The sequence below is a fragment of the Notechis scutatus genome, chromosome 9 (genome assembly GCF_049901735.1).
Source record: "Notechis scutatus isolate UNSWTSFEM ecotype Mainland chromosome 9, rNotScu1.2, whole genome shotgun sequence".
Taxonomy (NCBI): Eukaryota; Metazoa; Chordata; class Lepidosauria; order Squamata; family Elapidae; genus Notechis; species Notechis scutatus.
Window position 1 is genome coordinate 7,096,760 of NC_142017.1, and position 20,330 is coordinate 7,117,089.

The 20,330-nt window shown below is 43.3% G+C and overlaps 1 protein-coding gene across 5 annotated transcripts in view; it reads right to left on the minus strand.

Moving 5' to 3' along the window:
- Nucleotides 1-20,330, minus strand: part of PHKB (phosphorylase kinase regulatory subunit beta) — a 106,265-nt gene that overhangs the window by 6,927 nt on the left and 79,008 nt on the right. For 3 of the 5 annotated variants that reach the window (XM_087971492.1, XM_087971488.1, XM_087971490.1), the window contains 4 exons: nt 19,705-19,762; nt 16,073-16,163; nt 13,686-13,888; nt 2,897-3,031 (listed from right to left, as the gene is read on the minus strand). In XM_087971492.1, coding sequence (XP_087827618.1) covers nt 2,897-3,031; nt 13,686-13,888; nt 16,073-16,163; nt 19,705-19,762 — 487 coding nt within the window. Of the gene's footprint in view, nt 1-2,896; nt 3,032-13,685; nt 13,889-16,072; nt 16,164-18,225; nt 18,317-19,704; nt 19,763-20,330 lie in introns of all 5 variants that reach the window. The other 2 variants (XM_087971489.1, XM_087971491.1) reach the window with 1 other exon arrangement.

Here is a 20,330-nt window from a genome sequence, read left to right on the forward strand (position 1 = left end):
TTACGGAAGTGGTATACATTGCACCAGAATCTTTACCGCAGTAATGCAGGATCTGATATAAACGTGAAGTGAGCTTACTATAGGCTGACTCGGTGTCTTTGGCATTCTGCTTATCTAAGAAGGCTTCAAATCTGCTCTTTCTACTGAAAACAGTACCATGTAACATAACCAATAATTTTATTACTTATAAAGAGGAGGTTAATCTATTCTTATAGGTTAACCTATAGCAATGTTCCAATATCTCAGGGGCTGCCCCAAAGAAGAGGGAGTCAAGCTATTCTCCAAAGCACCTGAGGGTAGGACAAGAAGAAGAAGAAACCCTAAAATGGAGGACAACTGAAAACAGCAGAGAATGAAAACATATTTCTTCATTTTGAAGAACTTATTATAGCTTTGGACCAGTGGTGGGATTCAATTTTTTTTACTACCAGTTCTGTGGGCGTGGCTTGGTGGGCGTGGCAGGGGAAGGATACTGCAAAATCCCCATTCCCCCCCCACCCTACTAACCTGCTTTCCAGCTCCGTTCTCCTGTGCAGGGCAACAAAAGGAGACCCAGCCAATCAGCTGGGACTCGGGAGGTGGAGAATAGACAGGGGCGGGGCCAATCAGAAGTGGGATTGGCCGGTTCTCCAAACTACTCAAAATTTCCACTAATGGTTTTCCAAAACTGGTCAGAACCGGCTGAATATCACCTATGCTTCAGACCCAAAAGAGATAATGCGAAAAAAAGTTGTCATGAAAACAGGGGTCCAATGACATTGTATTCTTTAAAAAAAGAAAATTAGGGCGAAAGCTATCCTAGATTAGCTGTCAAGCAGGCTGTGTTTTGATTCATGCAACAGAATCATTGGATGCTAAGCTGGAAGAATGAAATCCAAGCTCTAAGGATACATAAAGGCTTAGACTGTTTTCTTCAAGAATTCAATCTTCTTAAGTAGCAAGGGACCGAAAGTGACTGAGAAAAAAAAAAAGAAGTGTGACATTTACCATCTTCTCACCCTTCTCAGCAGAAACACACACACACACACACACACACATTCAATGTTATCGATAATAGCAGGAGCTGGTAGCAAATAGAAAATTAAGCAATGCCCTTTATGTGGGGGGTGAGGTGGGGTGAGGGAAGCAGGTGCCGGTATCAGACACGCATTTATATACATAAATGTATTTGGCAGTGAATTTTACACGCCAAATGTTCGGTTATTTTAAAAACATCACTTTTTGCAAACACCCGCATCAAATCTGCAACAGACGATGTTGTTTGAGGAAGGAACAAAAAGTGAGCCCACCCTTCCTCCCCCCAGTAGATGCCAAAAACGTTAGCAACTTTAAAATATCCCCAGTTGATAGAAAGTTAAGTTTTGCAAAAGTTCGACCTCACTTTTCTGTAGGGGGTTCAAATTCACAAATCTTCAAACGGAATAGAAAACGAGGTGCCAAGATAAGAGTCCAAAAAAATCTACGTTCTGATTTTAGCATACAACAGAGATGACCTCATTTTCATTCTCGGTACCAAATCACAGATGGGAGAAATGGATAAAAGAGACGTGAATGTGGAACAAGAGCTGGGTGGAGCTGGCAGGAATATGGGTAGTCCTCGAGTTACGACTACAATGGAGCCCAAAATTTCTGTTGCTAATCAAGACTGTTGTTGAGTAAGTTTTGCCCCATGTTATTGGCCACAGTTGTTAAATGAATCTGGCTTCTTCATCAACTTTGCTTTGTCACAAGGTCGCAAATGGGGATCACATGACCCCGAGATACGGCAACCGTCATAAATATGAACCATTGCCACCAGTCCTTTTTTTCAGTGCCTTTGTAACTAAGCTAAACAAGTGGCTGGTAAGCAACTCAACTACTGCCTCTAGTTGTGAATTGGTGACAGGACCTTCCATCGGGGGGGAGAATTCTCGCTCCTCCAGCAATCCTCACCTCCGATCTTTCTCATTATAAATGAAGGTTCTCTGGTCTTCAGGAACAAAATACCAGTGTTGGAGCATCCACAACTTCTGGAGGCAAGTTGTTCCACTGATTAATTGTTCTGTCAGGAAATTCCTCCTTAGTTCTAAGTTGCTTCTCTCCTTGATTACTTTCCACCTGTTGCTTCTTGTCCTGCCTTCAGTTGCTTTGGAGAATAGCTGGACTCCCTCTTCTTTGGGGCAGCCCCTCAAGTACTGGAAGACTGATATCATGTCTCCCCTAATCCTTCTTTTCATCAAACTAGACATACCCACTCCCTGCAACCGTTCTTCATATGCTCTAGCCTCCAGCCCCCCAATCCTCTTTGTTGCTCTTCTCTGCATTCGTTCTAGAGTCCCAACATCTTTTTGACAGCGTGGCAACCAAAACTGGATGCAGTATTTTGAAAGATCTGGTCTTGGCTTATGCTGGCTCCCTGCCTGGTCTCAAAGTAGATATGCAAATAGTGGTGGGATTCAAAACATTTTTACTACTGGTTCTGTGGACATGATTTGGTGGGGGTAGTGGTGTGGCTTAGGTGGGCTTGTTGGGCGTGGCAGGGGAAGGATATACTGCAAAATCCCCATTCCCTCCCCAGCCCACTAACCTGCTTTCCAGCTCCGTTCTCCTGTGCAGGGCAACAAAAGAAGACCCAGCCAATCAGATGGGAGAGAATAGATGGGGGCGGGGCCAGTCAGAGGTGGGATTTGCCGGTTTTCTGAACTACTCAAAATTTCTGCTGCTAGTCCGAACCTGCTGAATACCACCTCGGATGCAAGTCCCAATACAGGGGATGGATGCTGCTAGCTGAAGTTAGCAAAAACTGATGCTAAAGCAAACCACTTTCGTGTAGACAGAGGAGTGGGAAATAGGGCTCACCTGGCGCCTTCTTCTGCTTCCCTCTCCCAGATTTGAAATCACAAAAAAACGGGCTTACCTCCCTTGCTGCTGCGGGTGAAGGATATCCAGCAGAAGCTGCTTCACTTCGCTGGGTGACAACTGGTATAAATCCACGGGAGGCATCTCCCCCGCTCGGATTTTCAGTTCGTATTTCATAGCGTGCACAATCCATCTGACAAAGGAAAACATTGGGGAATTATTTAGGAACTGGGAAATTGCCCTCATCTCTGTCACAATCAACCAAATGCAAAAGGAACGAAAACAGGAGCTGGCCTCCAAGTTGAAATCACGGCTGTCTTAGCACCTTTTCTGTTTAGATGCAATAGTGCTGAAAACCTGAGTTGCTTAATAGCAATTGCCCTTAGTTTAGTTTAGTTTACTTTACTGTCATTGCAACGAAATCAAACACCATCTTCATTGCACATCATGACCATGACCATGAAAAAAAAAAAAACACAAACACACGTCCTTCACCCTCTACACATTGAACTGAAAACCCCTGATATTGCATCAATATTGCACTATACATCAGAATTCCAAAGAGCTACTGCCCTGGGATAGAAGCTGTTTTTCCACCTATTTGTCCTTGTTTTTATTATTCGGTACCATCTACCAGATGGTAATAGTTGGGTGCCCAGGATGAGGTGGATTTTTGAGAATGTTTTGAACTTTCTTAAGGCAGCAGGAGCTAAAAAGCTCTTCCAAAGAGGGGAGAGGGCAGGTGTCAGCAACCTTAAAACACCCAAAGAGCCATTTGGGCCCGCTTCCCATACGGTGTGACTGGGTGGGCGTGGCCAACTCGACATCGCTCACTCCCACCCAGTCACCTCCTGCTCTGGAATATGGAGTGAGTCACTATCCCCCTGCCATCACCCTTACCTTCTCAGGCCAGGTGAGAACTGACGGGGAGGGAAGGGGCCAGCCAGTCGTGGGATCAGCCAAGAGGGAGCTGCAGCAGAGAGCCAAAAGAGCCGCATGTGGCTCCAGAACTGCAGGTTGCTGACCCCTGCCTTAGGCTTATAAACCCCTCCGTAGTGCTTTGCAGCCCTCTCTTAAGTGGTTTACAGAGTCGACATTTTGCCTCCCAACAATCTGGGTCCTCATTTTACTGACCTCCAAAGGATGGGAGGCTGAGTCAACCTTGAGCTGGTCAGGATTGAACTCCTGGCAGTGGGCAAAGTTAGCCTGCAATACTGCATTCTAAACAATGTGCCACCATGGCTCTTTAGCAATAGCACTTAGAGTTATGTACCGCTTCACAGTGCTTTACAGCCCCCTCTAAGGGGTTTTACAGAGTCAGCCTATTGCCCCCCAACAATTTGGGTCCTCATTTTACCAACCCCAGAAGGATGGAAGGCTGAGTCAACCTTGAGCCCGATCAGAATCGAACTCCTGGCTGTGGGCAGAGTCAGCCTGCAATACTGCACTCTAACCACTGCGCCATCAGGGCTTCAAAATGCTTTGGGGCTGCAGCCTTCCCCAAAAATACCAAAGTATGACCAATCCAATATGCTTCTACAAACATAAAATGATTATTTAGAAGAGAAGCAGCATATGGAATGGGTGTTAAATGATGTCATGCGTGGAAAAAGACAACACGGTATGCTTAAAGGACGATATGAGATAATTTTCCCCGAGGATTGTCATCTTATTATTAAAAAAAAAAAAAAAAAGCTGGGAAGAAAAAGCCAATTTAATCAAAATCCTGGGATTTCCTCATGAAATGTTCCACTTAAGTACCAACCAGGCTTCAGTCTGGCTCTGCTTTTGAGGATCAGCCCGAATTGACTGTTTTGGTTATGTATTTATTTAGAGAAAGCAAAAAATTGGCTTTGCTTCTGCTTATTCAATGGATGAAATTCTGTTTACATGCAGTAAGTCCTATTTCTTGACAAGCACAATTAAAATTACACATTTTATTAGCCATGCTGGGGCCAAGGCAACCAGACAACCACTTGGGAAGAAATAGTTTAGATGGTTCAAATCATCTGGGCAATCTACCTTACCCACTTTGTGCTTCCTGAAGTCAAGAATTTCAACTTTCAACAACTGTCTTGGTTAACAACAGAAATTTTGGGCTCCATTGTAATTGTGCGTTGAGGACTACCTGCCTACCTGTATATACTCGTGGTTGAGAAAAGTTGACTTAAACTCAGGCGAGGCAGACATCAAGCTTGTAGGATCTGTTTTATTCTCGACTTGAACCCTTAGATCTACCTCCTTCAGTGAGTTATAAAGGAGGGGCTAAAGGAGGCTAGAGAGCTAAATCCAGAATTCAGAAGAAAAAAAAGCTCCTCTGAGTCCCAGCTCAGCCTTAGTATTTGCTCCTAAAGCCAATAGAAAGTTCCCAGGTTCTTTCCCTTCAAAGCTTTTCCCTGATACTTTCTCTAAAGATTGTTCATCTTGTTTAACAGTTAAGGCTGCCTGTCAGAAACCTGTGTCTATTTAGCCTGAGTCACCAAGGGTTTATTTGTAAATTTCTATCTGTCTTCTAAATTCCCCATTTTAAAATAATATTAATTTCCCAGAAACTGGCTGGGGAACACATCATTATCAACTGTTTATTGAAGTTTTCAGCCATGTGCAAAATACACAAGCTAGGACAAGGTTACCACAGTGTATACAGTACTTAATGCTCTCTCTCTCTCTCTCTCTCTCTTTCTCTCTCTCTCTTTCTCTCTCTCTCTCTCCCTCCATTCCATCTCCTTCTCTCTCTGTCCTTCTCCCTCCCTCCCTTCCGCTTTCTCTCTCCTTCAATCCCCTCTCCATCTCCTTCTCTGTGTCCTCCCTCCCTCTTTTTCTCACTCACTCCTTAATCCCCACTCCATCTCCTTCTCTCTCTCACACACACACATATACACACACACACTCCCTCTCTGTCTCTCTTACTCACTCACTCACTTACTCACAATGGACTATTTGTTTAGCTTATGAGGAGAACGTGACAGAAGTAAACATATAGACATGATCCACATAACTTTACACAAAACGTCTACGGGGTTACAGCAGCGCCCTCATAACTGGACGAATTGAATCCCTAAAAACAAAACACACACACACACACACACACACACAAACCCCCCCCCCAACTCTGTTTTTATTTCCCCATTTGAAAGCAAATAGGAAGGAATACATGAGACAAAAACACCCGGGGGCGCGTGGGTGGTGGTGGGACAGAGGCCTACGTGTATCTATGGCTACAATTTGTGGAAGACTCCCTTGCGATGACTCGTTTCAGCCGGACTGTCTCTCAAGGCACCCGATCAAGGGAATTTATGCAAGAGACATCATTGGCTCCAGCCTTCAGTCTCCCTGCTGACAGAGGCCAACTGGTTTCAGTAGAAATTAAGGGGAGATTAGAGAGACAGAGAGAGAGAGAGAGAGGGTGAGGGGAAGAGAAAGAGAGAGAGAGAGAGGCAGAGAGAGAGGGTGGGGAAGAGACAGAAAGAGCCAGAGACAGAGACAAAGAGAGAGTTGGGGGGAGAGACAGAGAGAGAAGCAGAGACAGAGAAAGGTTGGGGGAAGAGAGAGAGAGAGGCAGGCAGAGAGAGAGGGTGGGAGAGAGAGAGAGACAGAGAGAGAGGGTGGGGGAGAGAGAGAGAAGCAGAGACAGAGACAGAGAAAGGTTGGGGGAAGAGAGAGAGAGAGACAGAGGCAGAGAGAGAGGGTGGGGGAGAGAGAGAGAGAGAGAGAGAGGATGGGGGAGAGAGAGAGACAGAGAAGAGAGAGAGGAGAGGGAGAGAGAGAGACAGAGGCAGAGAGAGGGTGGAGAGAGAGAGACAGAGAGAGAGGATGGGGGAGAAACAGAGACAGAGAAAGGTTGTGGGAAGAGAGAGAAAGAGACAGAGGCAGAGAGAGAGGGTGTGGGGAGAGAGAGAGAGAGAAGCAGAGACAGAGACAGAGAAAGGTTGGGGGAGAGAGAGACAGAGACAGAGACAGAGAGAGAGGATGGGGAAGAGAGAGAGAGAGAGAGAGAGAGGATGGGAAGAGAGAGACAGAGACAGAGAGAGAGGGGGGAAGAGAGAGACAGAGACAGAGGCAGAGAGAGAGGGTGGGGGAGAGAGAGAGACAGAGAGAGGATGGGGGAGAGAGAGAGAGAAGCAGAGACAGAGACAGAGAAAGGTTGGGGGGGAGAGAGACAGAGATAGAGGAGAGAGAGAGGGTGGGGGAGAGAGAGAGACAGAGAGAGGATGGGGAAGAGAGAGACAGAGGCAGAGAGAGAGGGTGGGGAGAGAGAGAGACAGAGAGAGAGGATGGGGGAGAAACAGAGACAGAGAAAGGTTGTGGGGAAGAGAGAGAAAGAGACAGAGGCAGAGAGAGAGGGTGGGGGGAGAGAGAGAGAGAAGCAGAGACAGAGACAGAGAAAGGTTGGGGGAGAGAGAGACAGAGACAGAGACAGAGAGAGAGGATGGGGAAGAGAGAGAGAGACAGAGAGAGAGGATGGGAAGAGAGAGACAGAGACAGAGAGAGAGGATGGGGAAGAGAGAGACAGAGACAGAGGCAGAGAGAGAGGGTGGGGGGAGAGAGAGACAGAGAGAGAGGATGGGGGAGAGAGAGAAGCAGAGACAGAGACAGAGAAAGGTTGGGGGGAGAGAGACAGAGATAGAGGCAGAGAGAGAGGGGGGGAGAGAGAGAGACAGAGAGAGAGGGTGGGGAGAGAGAGAGAGAGAGAGAGGATGGGGGAGAAACAGAGACAGAGAAAGGTTGTGGGGAAGAGAGAGAAAGAGACAGAGGCAGAGGCAGAGAGAGAGGGTGGGGGAGAGAGAAAGAGACAGAGGCAGAGAGAGAGGGTGGGGGGAGAGAGAAACAGAGACAGAGAAAGGTTGGGGGAAGAGAGAGAAAGAGACAGAGGCAGAGGCAGAGAGAAAGGGTGGGGGAGAGAGAGAGAGGCAGAGACAGAGAAAGGGTGGGGGAGAGAGAGAGAGACAGAGAGAGAGGGTGGGGGGAGACACAGAGACAGAGAGGAGAGAAAAGAAACAGCTCTAATCCTTCATTACATGTTTTAAAATTTTCCTCCATACCCACACCGAGTTGTGTTGATGCAAAAGTACAGGATTGCATCTTTGGGACGGGGTGGGAGGGTGGGGAGGGACAGCTTGAAGGATTTGGGCAGATGCAAACATTCTGGCTGGCAGAGACCTGGGCTGCTAAAGGCTTCTTCTTCTTCTGAAGCAACGAAAACTGACACTTAAGGAAATCTTGAGGACATCACATATCTGAAACGGAGTGACGGGGTCAGAGTAGGATACTAGTTGGCAGTTATGGACTTACAGATCTGGATGTACGCGTCATGGAAAGCAGCGTACAAATGAGATTTTCTCATCTCCTCCTTCCAAAACAACCCACAAACATTTTCAACCCCAAAATACCATTTGCAATTACTATTTGGGACAAAGAGGGAAAAAAATCTAACTTACAGATAACAAAACTTGATGGAAAAAAAAAACACAGTTTAAATTTGGGAGGTGACTTAAGAAAGGCCTGACTTGCTCCTTTGTTCAGCCTGATTTTATATAAAACATATAAAGAACGGTTGCAGAAACAGGGTATGTCTAGACTAGTGAAAAGAAAGACTAGGGGAGACATGATAGCAGTGTTCTGATATCTCAGGGGCTGCCCCAAAGAAGAGGGAGTCAAGCTATTCTCCAAGGCACCTGAAGGCAGGACAAAAAGCAATGGGTGGAAACTAATCAAGGAGAGAAGCAACCTGGAACTAAGGAGGAATTTCCTGACAGTTAGAACAATTAATCAGTGGAACAACTTGCCTCCACTGGAAATTTTTAAGAAGAGATGCAACACCCATTTGTCTGAAATGGTTATAGGGCAGGAGTTTGATTAGAAGACCTCCAAGGTCCCTTCAAAACTCTGTTATTCTGTTATATTTATTCTGTATTTTATTTACTTATTCATCAGATTTCTTTGCCGCCCATCTTGTACCCAATGAGTCCAGCCGTTTTATCCTTTAAAATAGTTAAACATTAAACATTATCCTCCCATTTCCCCCACCACCACCCGACCCCAATGTTGATGGATAACATCCAAAGAAACTGAAAGAAGGGAGATGCAAGGTTGTGAAATCGTTGCTACAAGATATTGGGTTAGATGAATTCATGCAAAATAAGGTTTACTCATGGTTACTAGTCACAATGATTGCATCTTTCAACTAGTAACAAGGGCAAAAAGCTCTCTTTATACAAAAGGAGATCCTTCAAACAGAGAAATGAACAATTTTATTTCAGTTCAGGACCAAATCATAAAAGTTAAAACAACGAAATGCAATTTGGGAGCACAATAAAATTTCATGAATTAAACACCTACTTCTCAGGACACTGTTCTAATTTCTTTGCCTCAGTGCTTCTTATTAGCAGTTCTGCAATAGTCCTTAACATCGTATCTAATAGGACTCACCTCCTGTTCATTCATCCAGGCATATCTCAGGCCTATATATTTTAATAAAAGGATGGTATCAGAGACTCTTTAATATCTCCAAATTAATTTGCAATAATCTGCATTAACTTAAAAGGCAATTAAGGGTGATCTTAATTAGGGGCAGCTGGCTTCTTTTTCCAGCTATTGCCCAGGAATTGTGTTTATTGAAGATGTTGTAAAATATGCAAGGTGAAACAGGTGTGTGTGTGGGGGGGCAACCATTGAGAAGGGATGCTCAAGATAAGGCAGAATGATGGCTGAAAATCTCCCCAATCAATCGATCTAAAAAAAAAAAAAAAAAAAGCTTAAAATCATGGCAACTAGACCAAAATTTATTCAACTGAGGAATTTCAATACTCATCAATTTCTTCAGTTACTTCAGAATGAATATTTGGTTAGGCAGAGACTAACCTATGGCATAGCAACTGCAGAGGGATTTCTCCCCAAAATGAAATGCAGTATGTAAATACAATATGCAACGTAATATGTACTCGGAGGAGTAACGAAACGTCTCCGTTTAATAAACGTTGGTCCGGTTGCCACGATTTAACCTTTTTTAGATACCTCTGGCCTGGATGGTTGAGTTTTCATTGACATACTCTGAAGATCAATCCATTTTATGTTCAGGGTTTAAGTGTGAAGATAAAGATTGATGTTTTACCCACATATTTAGGTGGTCCCTTTAAACAGGGGCATCCCAAGCCAGCCACAGGACTTCTCAAGAGCCCCATTAACAAGCTGTCAAGTATGGAAAGGGCTGAAGTGAAGGGACATAAAGCTATGTTTTGGGCCTGTCAACTAAGCAATTCCCATATCCCCGGTGCCATCCGTTCCTCATTAACACCCAAGCAAGCATTTGATGTCTAACCGCAGCTTTTAAAGCAGCTTGTAAAAAAGGAAAAGGTTTATCTCTTAACAGCAATTAAATGACATGCGGAGGAGGAGGAGGAGGAGGAGGAGGAGGAGAAAGTTCCCTTGAATAGACAGGTAAATGCTCTTTCAGAAAGAACTAACTCCTTCTGTCTTCGGGGACAGGCCCGTGCAAGGAAATCATTTCCAGAGAAAGGACCTGTATTTGATCATGGCAGAAATAATGACTTCAAAGAAGAAAAAGATTATGGCTTAAGCCTGTGCAGTGCATGAGCACAGGGGAGAAAGAGTAAGGCGTGTTGACAGAAAAGAAGGCTAATATTTCATCCCCTGATGGATGCTAGTCCATAAAAGCTTATTGGGTAATAAATTTCCTCTTCTTTAAGTTGCCATTTGTTCCTCTGGTTGGAAAGGAATTTTGAAACCTATTTATCAGGACATAAAGCTCCATGGATTTGATTACCAGTCATCTGATTTATCCAAACTCCCACTTTTCTCCCCTTCAACCTGTTCCTGTGGGCATCTCCAAGGAGACCTCTTAGTATCCAAGTAGAAGTTATCTGTGGTTATAAAAAAAGGAAGCACAGAAAACCCTTCAACTATCTCTGTCCAACATGCACGACTGAAACGGTGTTAATGCATTATTAATTCATGTTCAAACAACTACTCGGGGTCAAGTAATGGAAAAAAATAATACTCATTCAGGCACTGAGTTATGATTTGCTGTTTCTCCCTTTAAGAAACAAAACTGTCCACAACATAATTGCAGTTTCAACCCCGAATCACGTGGGATATAGTGACTGAATAATATGAATGATCATCTCAAAGGTGCTTTTTGCAAAAGGCAACTGGACTTTGATTTTTCCTTGAAGCCGTTTCGCTTCTCATCCAAGAAGCTTCGTCAGCTCAGTTCAGAACCGAAGAAGCTTCTTGGATGAGAAGTGAAACGTCTTCAAGGAAAAACAAAGAAAGTCCAATTGCCTTTTGAAAAAGTACCCTTGGGACAACCGTGACCTGAGTGACTGAGAATCTCCATCGACAAATATGAACGATAACAATCCCGTTTCATAATGGGTAGAAATATTTCAAGCTCAGTACACCCTGAGATTTAATAGTGCCAATAAAGGAGAATATGGAGTGGTGCGGTGGCCAAGAGGCTGTGAGTTTGATCCTAGGTAGAGGCAGATATTCCTCTCTCTGGACACACTGAGAATATATCTGCTGAAAAAGAACTCCGCATTGGTGACAGGAAAGGCATCCGTCCAGTAAACACTCCGCTCCATTCAGTTGCTCACTCTACACCCTGCAAGGGATTATGGGGCTGTTAAAAGAGGACGAATAAAGGAGAATATGGGTAGCTGAGGATTGAAATGAGGAGTGTTTGGTGATCTCTGAGCTTGGTTGTTTTCTTGCAGACGTTTCATTACCTAACTAGGTAACATCACCAGTGCTAGTCCTGATTATCTTACCTAGTTTCGGTAATGACCAAGGACTCTTCAGATTTAACAGTGGCACATCGGTACACTATGGCTTTTAATCATGAATGAAAACCTAGTTCCAACCAAGCAAAAATACTCTTGGCTTTCTTGCAGACAAGGCACGCTATTTTTAGCAATACAGCAGCCAAGTAAAACGAAAAGATTTGATTTAATGAGTACGTTCATGTAAAAAAGATTTTAAAGATGGATTTAAATTAGGAGCATGAATGTCTGTCACCCCATTTTACTGCTGCAGGTAAATTCACAGTTCTTTATATCCGGTTTAAGTGGAAAAGGTTGGTATTTTTCATCTAGAACAAATAATGAAAGTGGTGTTTGGGGGTTGGATTATTTATGGAGAGAGGCGAGCATAAATTGATTGTATGGTATTATGGCTTAAAGAATTTCAAGGGAAAAATTCGCAAGAGGCACCTGGAACCAAATTTAAATTTAGCTTGGGAAGGTAAATTAACTATCAAGCAGAAAATATAGCATCGTAAAGCTTTTTAAAAATGAACTTCATTTTAAAGGTTTGTTTAGAATCTTATAAAGGCCACTTGTAAAGCTGTAACTGAGGAGCTCACGCCATACCTATCACCTCTCACATCTATGCTGAAATGGTAGCGCAGGTGTAGCTGTCAGATATACCTACTAAGCCTGAACTTGTGAGAAGCTAAAGGAGTAAAATTGCAATCTAAAAACCACACAACTGACTGGCGTCAAAGGGGAAGCACCCCAAACTGCAGAATTGTGATTAAATTAAATGAATTGTGAACTATGGCTTCTGTGTGAAGTGGAAAATTCCATTTCTAATTACAACTAACATGGCAACTACTGTAGACTAAAAGATGAATGCAGATATAAAAAGGGAACTGTCATGTCCCTGTCAGAATCTGAATCCGAGAAGGAAGACGAATAGCTGATAGGGAGTTGGCTGTGGAGGAAATTGGGGAAAGGCAAAGTCCGGCTGGGCTGGGCAGAGCAGGAAAGAGGTAGAACAAGGGAGAGGGAGTTCAGAGGAAGACCCAGGCCCATCCCCTCTTCATCCTAGGGCATGCAGGGAGGAACAGAGAAGAGAGCAACATGGATTGCATGGCTTACGGGAGAGGAAAGGGCCCTGATTCCCTTCATTAGGCACACCTGGGAAGAGAGTTTAAAAGAGACGCATGCTGAGTGCAGCAGCTGCTGGGAGCAAACATGAGTTTATCTTGTATTGACTTTGTTTATCTGTGTTCTTGGCGTCTTCCGAACCGTGTTGAGTTATTGCTGTGCCTTCACGTCTGGAATTCTTGCTCCTGCCCTAATTACCTCATTTTTCCTTGATTGGATTTATAGTTACAGTTTTTGTTGACCATGTTTTGGACTTGATTCTCTGCAGCCAAAGGCTGTTCCTGGGAGAGTTTTTTCTCCAGCCAGAAGGTAACCAGGACATTGGGGGCAAAGTTGGAGCTAATAAAGGGACTCCTACTGATTATCTGACAGTGTTGCCTTTGTACCACTCTCTGGGTCATCACAGGAACACATGATCCTCAGCAGCCTTCTAGCTCTCAGTAGTTAGGGGTGAGAAAACAGGTTCAGAGCCCTTGTTCCATCCTTCCAAGGTGGGTAAAATGAGGACCCAAAATTGTTGAGGCAATATGCTGACTCTGTTAACTGCTTAGAGAGGGCATTGTAAAGCGGTATATAAGTCTAAGTGTTATTGCTATTGCTTCCAAACTGCTAGGTGGGCGGGAGCTGGGGCAAGGATGGGAACTCGCCCCCTCGTGCAGGCCTCAGGTCCTCAACCTGAGCTGTCCACTTTCTAGCTCAGCTTCTTAAACTTTAAGCCATCCCAGCTCTGAACCATGACTCCGGAACATTTCAATTTTCAATTTTCTCAGACTATTTCTATTCATATTTAACACTTAGTGGTAAAACTTGGAAAGGCTCTAGAAGTTCTCTCCAAGCGTTTTCAGGAGACACGCGTCAGCCTGGCATCTCAATTTGTGCACATGGGATAAAAGGATTCACAGACATCACTAAAACAGGTTAAGAGAGTGATTTACTAACCCCACACGTATCTTTAGCATGCCGTTAAATAACTCGGGGGAGTTGGAGATGATCCAGCCGATATGAATGACAAGTTCTTGTTGAAGAACAGCTTCCCTCTCGTCCTGCAAATTGCACTTGTTGTAGATGATGTCTTTAATTGCGCCCGGAGACAAGGGATTAGATATAATTTCTTCCTCTTGGCCAAATGCCCCAAGTGTCACCTAAAGGAATATATTAGCAGTAATTAGAGGCATAACCTGAACCAGGGACGCAGGGAGGGAGTCCTTATTCATTACATCTCCTTGACTTAAATCTCCTGCTTTCCAACGACGTTGGATAAAAGGGTCGTACATAGAATGGGGAGTTAAAATCATCGCTGATGGGGGAAATGGTGATTTGCACATCTCTATTATTTTCTATTAAAGCAGCATCTTTTTTAAAAAAAATGAACTTGTTCCCTAAGGGCACAGTAATGACATGAGATTGCATATGTTCCGAAAAAGGTTGATCTCTCCTCTTTATGTCACATGATTAAAACTTGCCAGGCATAATAATATATAAATTATCCTGGCCACCAGTAGTTCTCACAGACCTCATAGCTCACAGAGTTGCCAGATTTGAAAGGGGGTTTCTAGACTGCTAAACTACCAAGGACTAACTCAACCCTCTACTTCAACTAGTTCTCAGTTCCTTTCCAATCTAAGAAGGAAGGAGCAGGGGATGAAAAATAGAAACCGTTGACTTTGTTGTTAGTTGCAAAGTCGTGTCCAACCCATCACGACCCTCATGGACAACATTCCTCCAGGCCTTCCTGTCCTCTACCATCCTCCAGAGTCCATTTAAGCTCACGCCTACTGTAGGATATCAATTTAGATCATGCCAGGGGAATGCAGGAATACATCCAAGTGCTTCTACGTTCGAGTACTTACTGACTACACCCCGCTCTTCATATTATTTTCTGTTCTAAATTTTAATGCAACAACAGTCCCAACTACGAGCAAGGAATCACATTTTCTAGTCCCCACTATGAGCACGGAATTGCATGTCCTAGTAATGTTCTTCACATGCTTTCGATGTCAATGCAATCATAATGCTGTCTGTCCCACTTGGAAGGATGAAAAGGCTTCAAGAGATCCCAAATCTTCCGAGTGGCCTCCAAGTAGTTGGGGCCATCACCAATCTAGTTTTAGATAGGGTTAGTCGATTATGGCCATTCACCACGATAAGTCTTCGCCTCTCCGAGGGAACTGAACGCAAATAGGGAAATAATTTGTTTCCTGAACAACTGTGATGGGACAGGCAGCATTACATCCTTACGGGCTCTTTGATTCAAACAGAAGACACGCTGGATGGACAGGACACTAACAGCCAAAAGCAAAGGACAACAGAAAGTGCCAAGTCATGCTAGGCCAGAATGGGCTATCAAAAATGACTGCATATTCGTAATGGAAAAGTCCTCTATAAAACTGCAGTAACTCTACAATGGGGCCAGAACTGGCCATAGATTTTTATTTAAAAAAAACATAATAAGCAAATGCAACATGGGTCTCAAAAGCCGTTACCCTGCCTAAATTTGGTAAGAAGTGCTTAAGGGGTTACTGTTGTGGTTCGCCGGCAGTCTGTGCAGACGGCAGCGGAATCAGACAGTGGGGAAGAAAGGAGATCAGTCCAGGAGTCTGGAGAGGACTCGGATGAGGGTCCTGCGTCCGATGCAGAGATGGGGCCAGGACCATCTGGGAGTGGGGTGCTGCCTCTGGAGCCTCCGGAGTCTGGCAGCAGCGAGGCAGAGGAACAAGGGGAGCCTGTTCCCAATGCGTGTGTGCACAGATCTGCTAGAAGGCGAGAGCAGCTGAAGCAGAAGGGGGTGACTCGGGAGTAAGGCTTGGAGGTGATTGCCCCTCCCCTAAGGTATAAAGGACGTGCAAAGGTAAAGAAACCTTTGCAGGAGGCAAAGTCATTCGTTCTGTTTGGATTAATCCTTGAAGCTCTGTGTGGACTTTGTACATCGTTTGACTTTTTACAGTTCATTTGGCACTTTAGTTGTTGGCAGCAATTCAAAGGAGAGAAAAGTGGGTGCTTATCTCGAGGGACTGTTTGGGACTCATTACAGGCTGGGAATGAACATAATTCCCAGCACTGAAATAAAACGAGATTTGTTTTAACTAAGCGTGTGCTTAATTACGGTCTCAGCTCAGAACAGTTACCAAATTTCAGGGGACAACCTTTGCCCAAAACAACTGACATCCCCCCCCCCCCCAGTTTATAGATAAACTTAGTGGAGTCTGTATCTTTTAAAAGGGTTGGGAAACTGTATAACCAGAGTACCAATTCCCTGGGCTGGACTTTCATTTTATTTTACTTATTAAATTTAGCTGATGAATGTAATCTGAAAAATGTAGACTTACCTGCTTGCCCTGAACTAAAACATTAGTAATAGATGGGGCAAGGCTGTCCACTACCTTACATAAAAGGCTTGCTGCGAAGCGCACAACAGACCTGAGGGTAGAAAACAAAGCAATCCAGCTGGAAATTAAATGCTAGTTTAATGGGATTCAAGAATTTGACGGAGAGTTTCTTGCTACACTTGGCCAATGATTAACCATTTCTATCTGTGTCTATGGTATTTTGGACCCAAGATACCTCTTTATAGAATGGTGAGCCACAACTAAATCAATTCAATTATGGAAGCAAGGATGCTAAGGTTTGAATTGGAGTAACGTTCATTAAACTACATAAGTGATAAGAAAATGCTGTTCCTTCTTGATATCAAGGCGAGATTGGCATCGTGTAAGTAGCCGTTATTTTATGAACTTTAGATTTCCCTGGCAATCTGCATTTTAAAAAAAAAATCTCATAGGAGAACCTTTTGAATGGCCAGAATCTGATTTCCCATCGAATTGCACTGTTTCATTTATGAAAGGGAAATCAAAGGCTTTCACTTTCTCAAGAAAACCCCTGAGAAAGCAGGAGCCACGTGGTTTTCTGTTGGACGGAAAAGGAAAAAAATCTCATTGAAGTTATTTAGCACCTGTTGACAAAATTCTAGTCCTGAAAATAAAACGTTGAGTATCCCTCTCTTCCTAAGCAGTCAATAATTTTCAACAGCCTCTTTCAGCCGATCGCCAAAAGATTAAATGATGGACACAGATGGCAATGAGATCATCACATACAAGTTTACTTTCCGATAAATAAGAATTAAAAGATAGGTTCAGAGAGGCAGCTGACACACGATGAACATTTCAAGTGACGAGACAATTATTTGATCAATGCAAATGCCTAAAATATCATGGCCATATTAAATGAGGGTGGATAATCTTTCCTTCTTAGAATGAACAAAATGAGCTTTTGCTAGCAGATTATCTAGATTACCCATTCATTCATCTCTCCATCTGTTCCTGAATTACACAGCTTAGATATCAGGAAGAGAATGCTTGAGTGAAATAAAGAAGAACATAATTTAGAAAATGGCAGGACTATTTTTTTTTCTGTCTTCATGATCTCATTTTCCTTCAACGTTAGATCTTTTTGGAGGTGCAACTGGAGGCAAAATTTGGGAAGAAGGAAAGAACAGAACAGAAGAGCAGAAAAGAAAAGAAAAGAATATTTTATGTGCATATTGTCCCCACCTTTTCTTATATTTGCGAATTTATGAGGAGCATTTATTTTTGTGTATCAAACACACAGAGTGTGTTTGATCCTAGGTAGAGGCAGATATTTCTCTCTCTGGGCACACTGAGAATATATCTCCTGGATAAAACTCCGCACTGGTGACAGGAAGGGCATCCAGCCATAAACACACTCTGCTAGCTCCATTCAGTTGCCCAAACTCTACCTCGCAAGGGATTATGGGGTCATTAAATGAAGATAATGATTCATTTTTGTTATGAAAGGAGCTTTACTGTTTAATATGAAAAAAAAAAAGGAATTCAGAAATTATTCTTTGTTTTTCCAGTTTCTTCTTAAAGACACTCCAAAATTTGGAGGATGGCACTGCTCCCCAAATTAAGCTGGTGGTTTGTTTGTCTTCCTGACTACTTTATAGGAAATAATGCACAATTTTTATACGAAAGGTCCAACAAGGATAACTAATCTTAGCAAAAATGGCAATTGAAGGATTCTCTTTCTGCTTCCCCGTGTGTGTTTGTGTGTGTGTTTGTGTGCGAATACACTTACAAGAAAATGAGAGGACATAAAATGCTAAGATTAAAAACAGACCAAAGTTTTTGAAAGTGATTGGTTATTAATACAGATATTACTCTAGAAAACAAAGGACTGGATACTCCACATTGTCTAACACAGGCGTCGGAAGTGGGACAATCACATATCAGAATTAATGAATGAGTGTGCAATAGTCTGCTAAGTTAGCACAAAATCCATCAGCCAAACTGATTTTGAGTTTGATGACAACAGGATGCACACACTCTTCAAAATCAAGTGCAAAGCTTCCCCACCCCCTTTCTCTCTCTCTTTTTGGCAAAACACCATGAACAGATACCAGCAAAATGCAAATCAGCCATACATCTCAAGCAGAACCGTTTCAAACTTGGGCACGCTTTACCTGTTTCCCATGGACTATCAAAGTTGTAATATGGGGAGCTAAAGAGGCAGCAAATTTCTGAATGCATGCCGCGCTGCAACGGAGCACCAACCTGGATTTGATACACAACAGAGGAGTTCGATGGACGATGCTCTCCACGCCTACTCTAAATAAAATCCTCTCAGTAGCTCACGCATTCTGAACACTGGTTTGTTTGTTTTTCTGCAGGGGATGAGAGCTGCTCATTGGGAATCAAACATTGGAAGGACTCTTTGGATTGTCAAAATGAGTTCTACAATATATCTTCAGCTATATAGTCAAGGGGGACGTGGTGGCTCAGTGGCTAAGACGCCGAGCTTGTCGATCAGAAAGGTCGGCCGTTCGGAGGTTCGAATCCCTAGCGCCGCGTAACGGAGTGAGCTCCCGTTATTTGTCCCAGCTTCTGCCAACCTAGCAGTTCGAAAGCATGTAAAAATGCAAGTAGAAAAAGAGGGAGCAATTTGGTGGGAAGGGAACAGCGTTCCGTGTGACTTCGGTGTTTAATCATGCCCGCCACATGACCACGGAGACGTCTTCAGACAGCGCTGGCTCTTCGGCTTTGAAACGGAAATGAGTACCGCTCCCTAGAGCTGGAAACGACTAGCACATATATAGTCATACTTAGCACTCAACTGCTTTCAACACTCGTTGAATTTCGGGATTTGAAGATTTCGAAGCAGAAATCTTATCCCAGTGCTCATCCTTCTTCCGGCAGTCAACATGCAAGGAAGAACTTGGCTGCCTTGGCTGCCTCTTCTGGATGAAATAGCGGATCGCGTGGTAAGTCATGTGGTTTTCTCGCTACCTGTTGGTTTGAATATTTGGTGTGTCTTCCAGATCAACAAGGGCCTCAATACCACTTGTACAATGATAGAATCCTCTACTATAGGATTCGCTGGTAGTTTATTTTTTTCCGCTTACTGTTTGAGGGATGGGAAGATCCCTCAAGATCCTCTGACTCCTTCAAGTCATTTCACTTCTCATCCAAGAAGCCTCTTCAGTTCTGACTGAATGGTGGAAAATAGAAGGATTTATATTCCTTGCAGTCATTAGCAGCCATGAACATTCTGCAAGGAATATAAATCCTTCCATTCCTTACTATTCAGTCAGAGCTGAAGAATATTCTTGGATGAGAAGCAAACCGTCTTCAAAGAAAAACCAGAAAGTCCAGTTACCTCTTGAAAAAAAAGCACCTTTGGGACAACCATGATCTGGCTCACTGAGAATCTCCACAGACATGTACAGCTAAGAGGTCCCTCCTTCCTTTTTTATAAATTAAGCATAACCGATTTATATAGCCAGTAGTGGCACACTGAGATATATGATTCTGAATTTCAGGGGACGTCTTTTTTTTACAAAATCAGTAGATGTATATCGACTCAAACGGGCAAAAATCAGCATAGAGCTGCTATTGAAAACAAAAAAAAACTAACATGAAATTGGAAAGTATTGGATACAAACCAGAACTTTTTGCTGCCAGCTTTTCGGTAGATTCTTTCGATATGATCAGAGACAGTACCTAATTTGTACATAAAAGGGAAAAGACAAAAAAAAAAAAAACCAGAAGGAAACAGTATGATTTCATTGCAGTTGTTGCATTTACGAGATTCTGCGTTATCCGCTTATCTTATTGCAAAGGTTAACAGCAGCATTACCAACCGCTCCTGCTGTGAGAAACTCCAAATGGGCCATGCTTTTCAATACAGGTTTATGCAAATATTTAAGCACGTATAGATATTTTATTTCAACGTTTCAGGTTTCTGGCAGAAATCAACAGTTGTCCCGTTTCTTCTTCAGCAATTGTAACCTGCAACGCTACCCTGACAGAATATAAACTAGCCTGCACTTACATAATTTGATTCCAGCTGAATAACTACCATTCCAGCATTAAAATGTTATACTGAGGTTGTAAATAAATGTTGTTTTGTGGCTGCTTTGTGCTTTATGTGCTAGCTGGGTCCTCCTAAGCTCTTCTTTGTATTGCTTTTTTTAAAAATAAAAAACAAAAAAGCTGGGCCATGTGGGTGGAATTTGGTAGATTAGCTCCAAACAGGAGCAAAGAGCTATGAAGAATTATTGAAATGCTA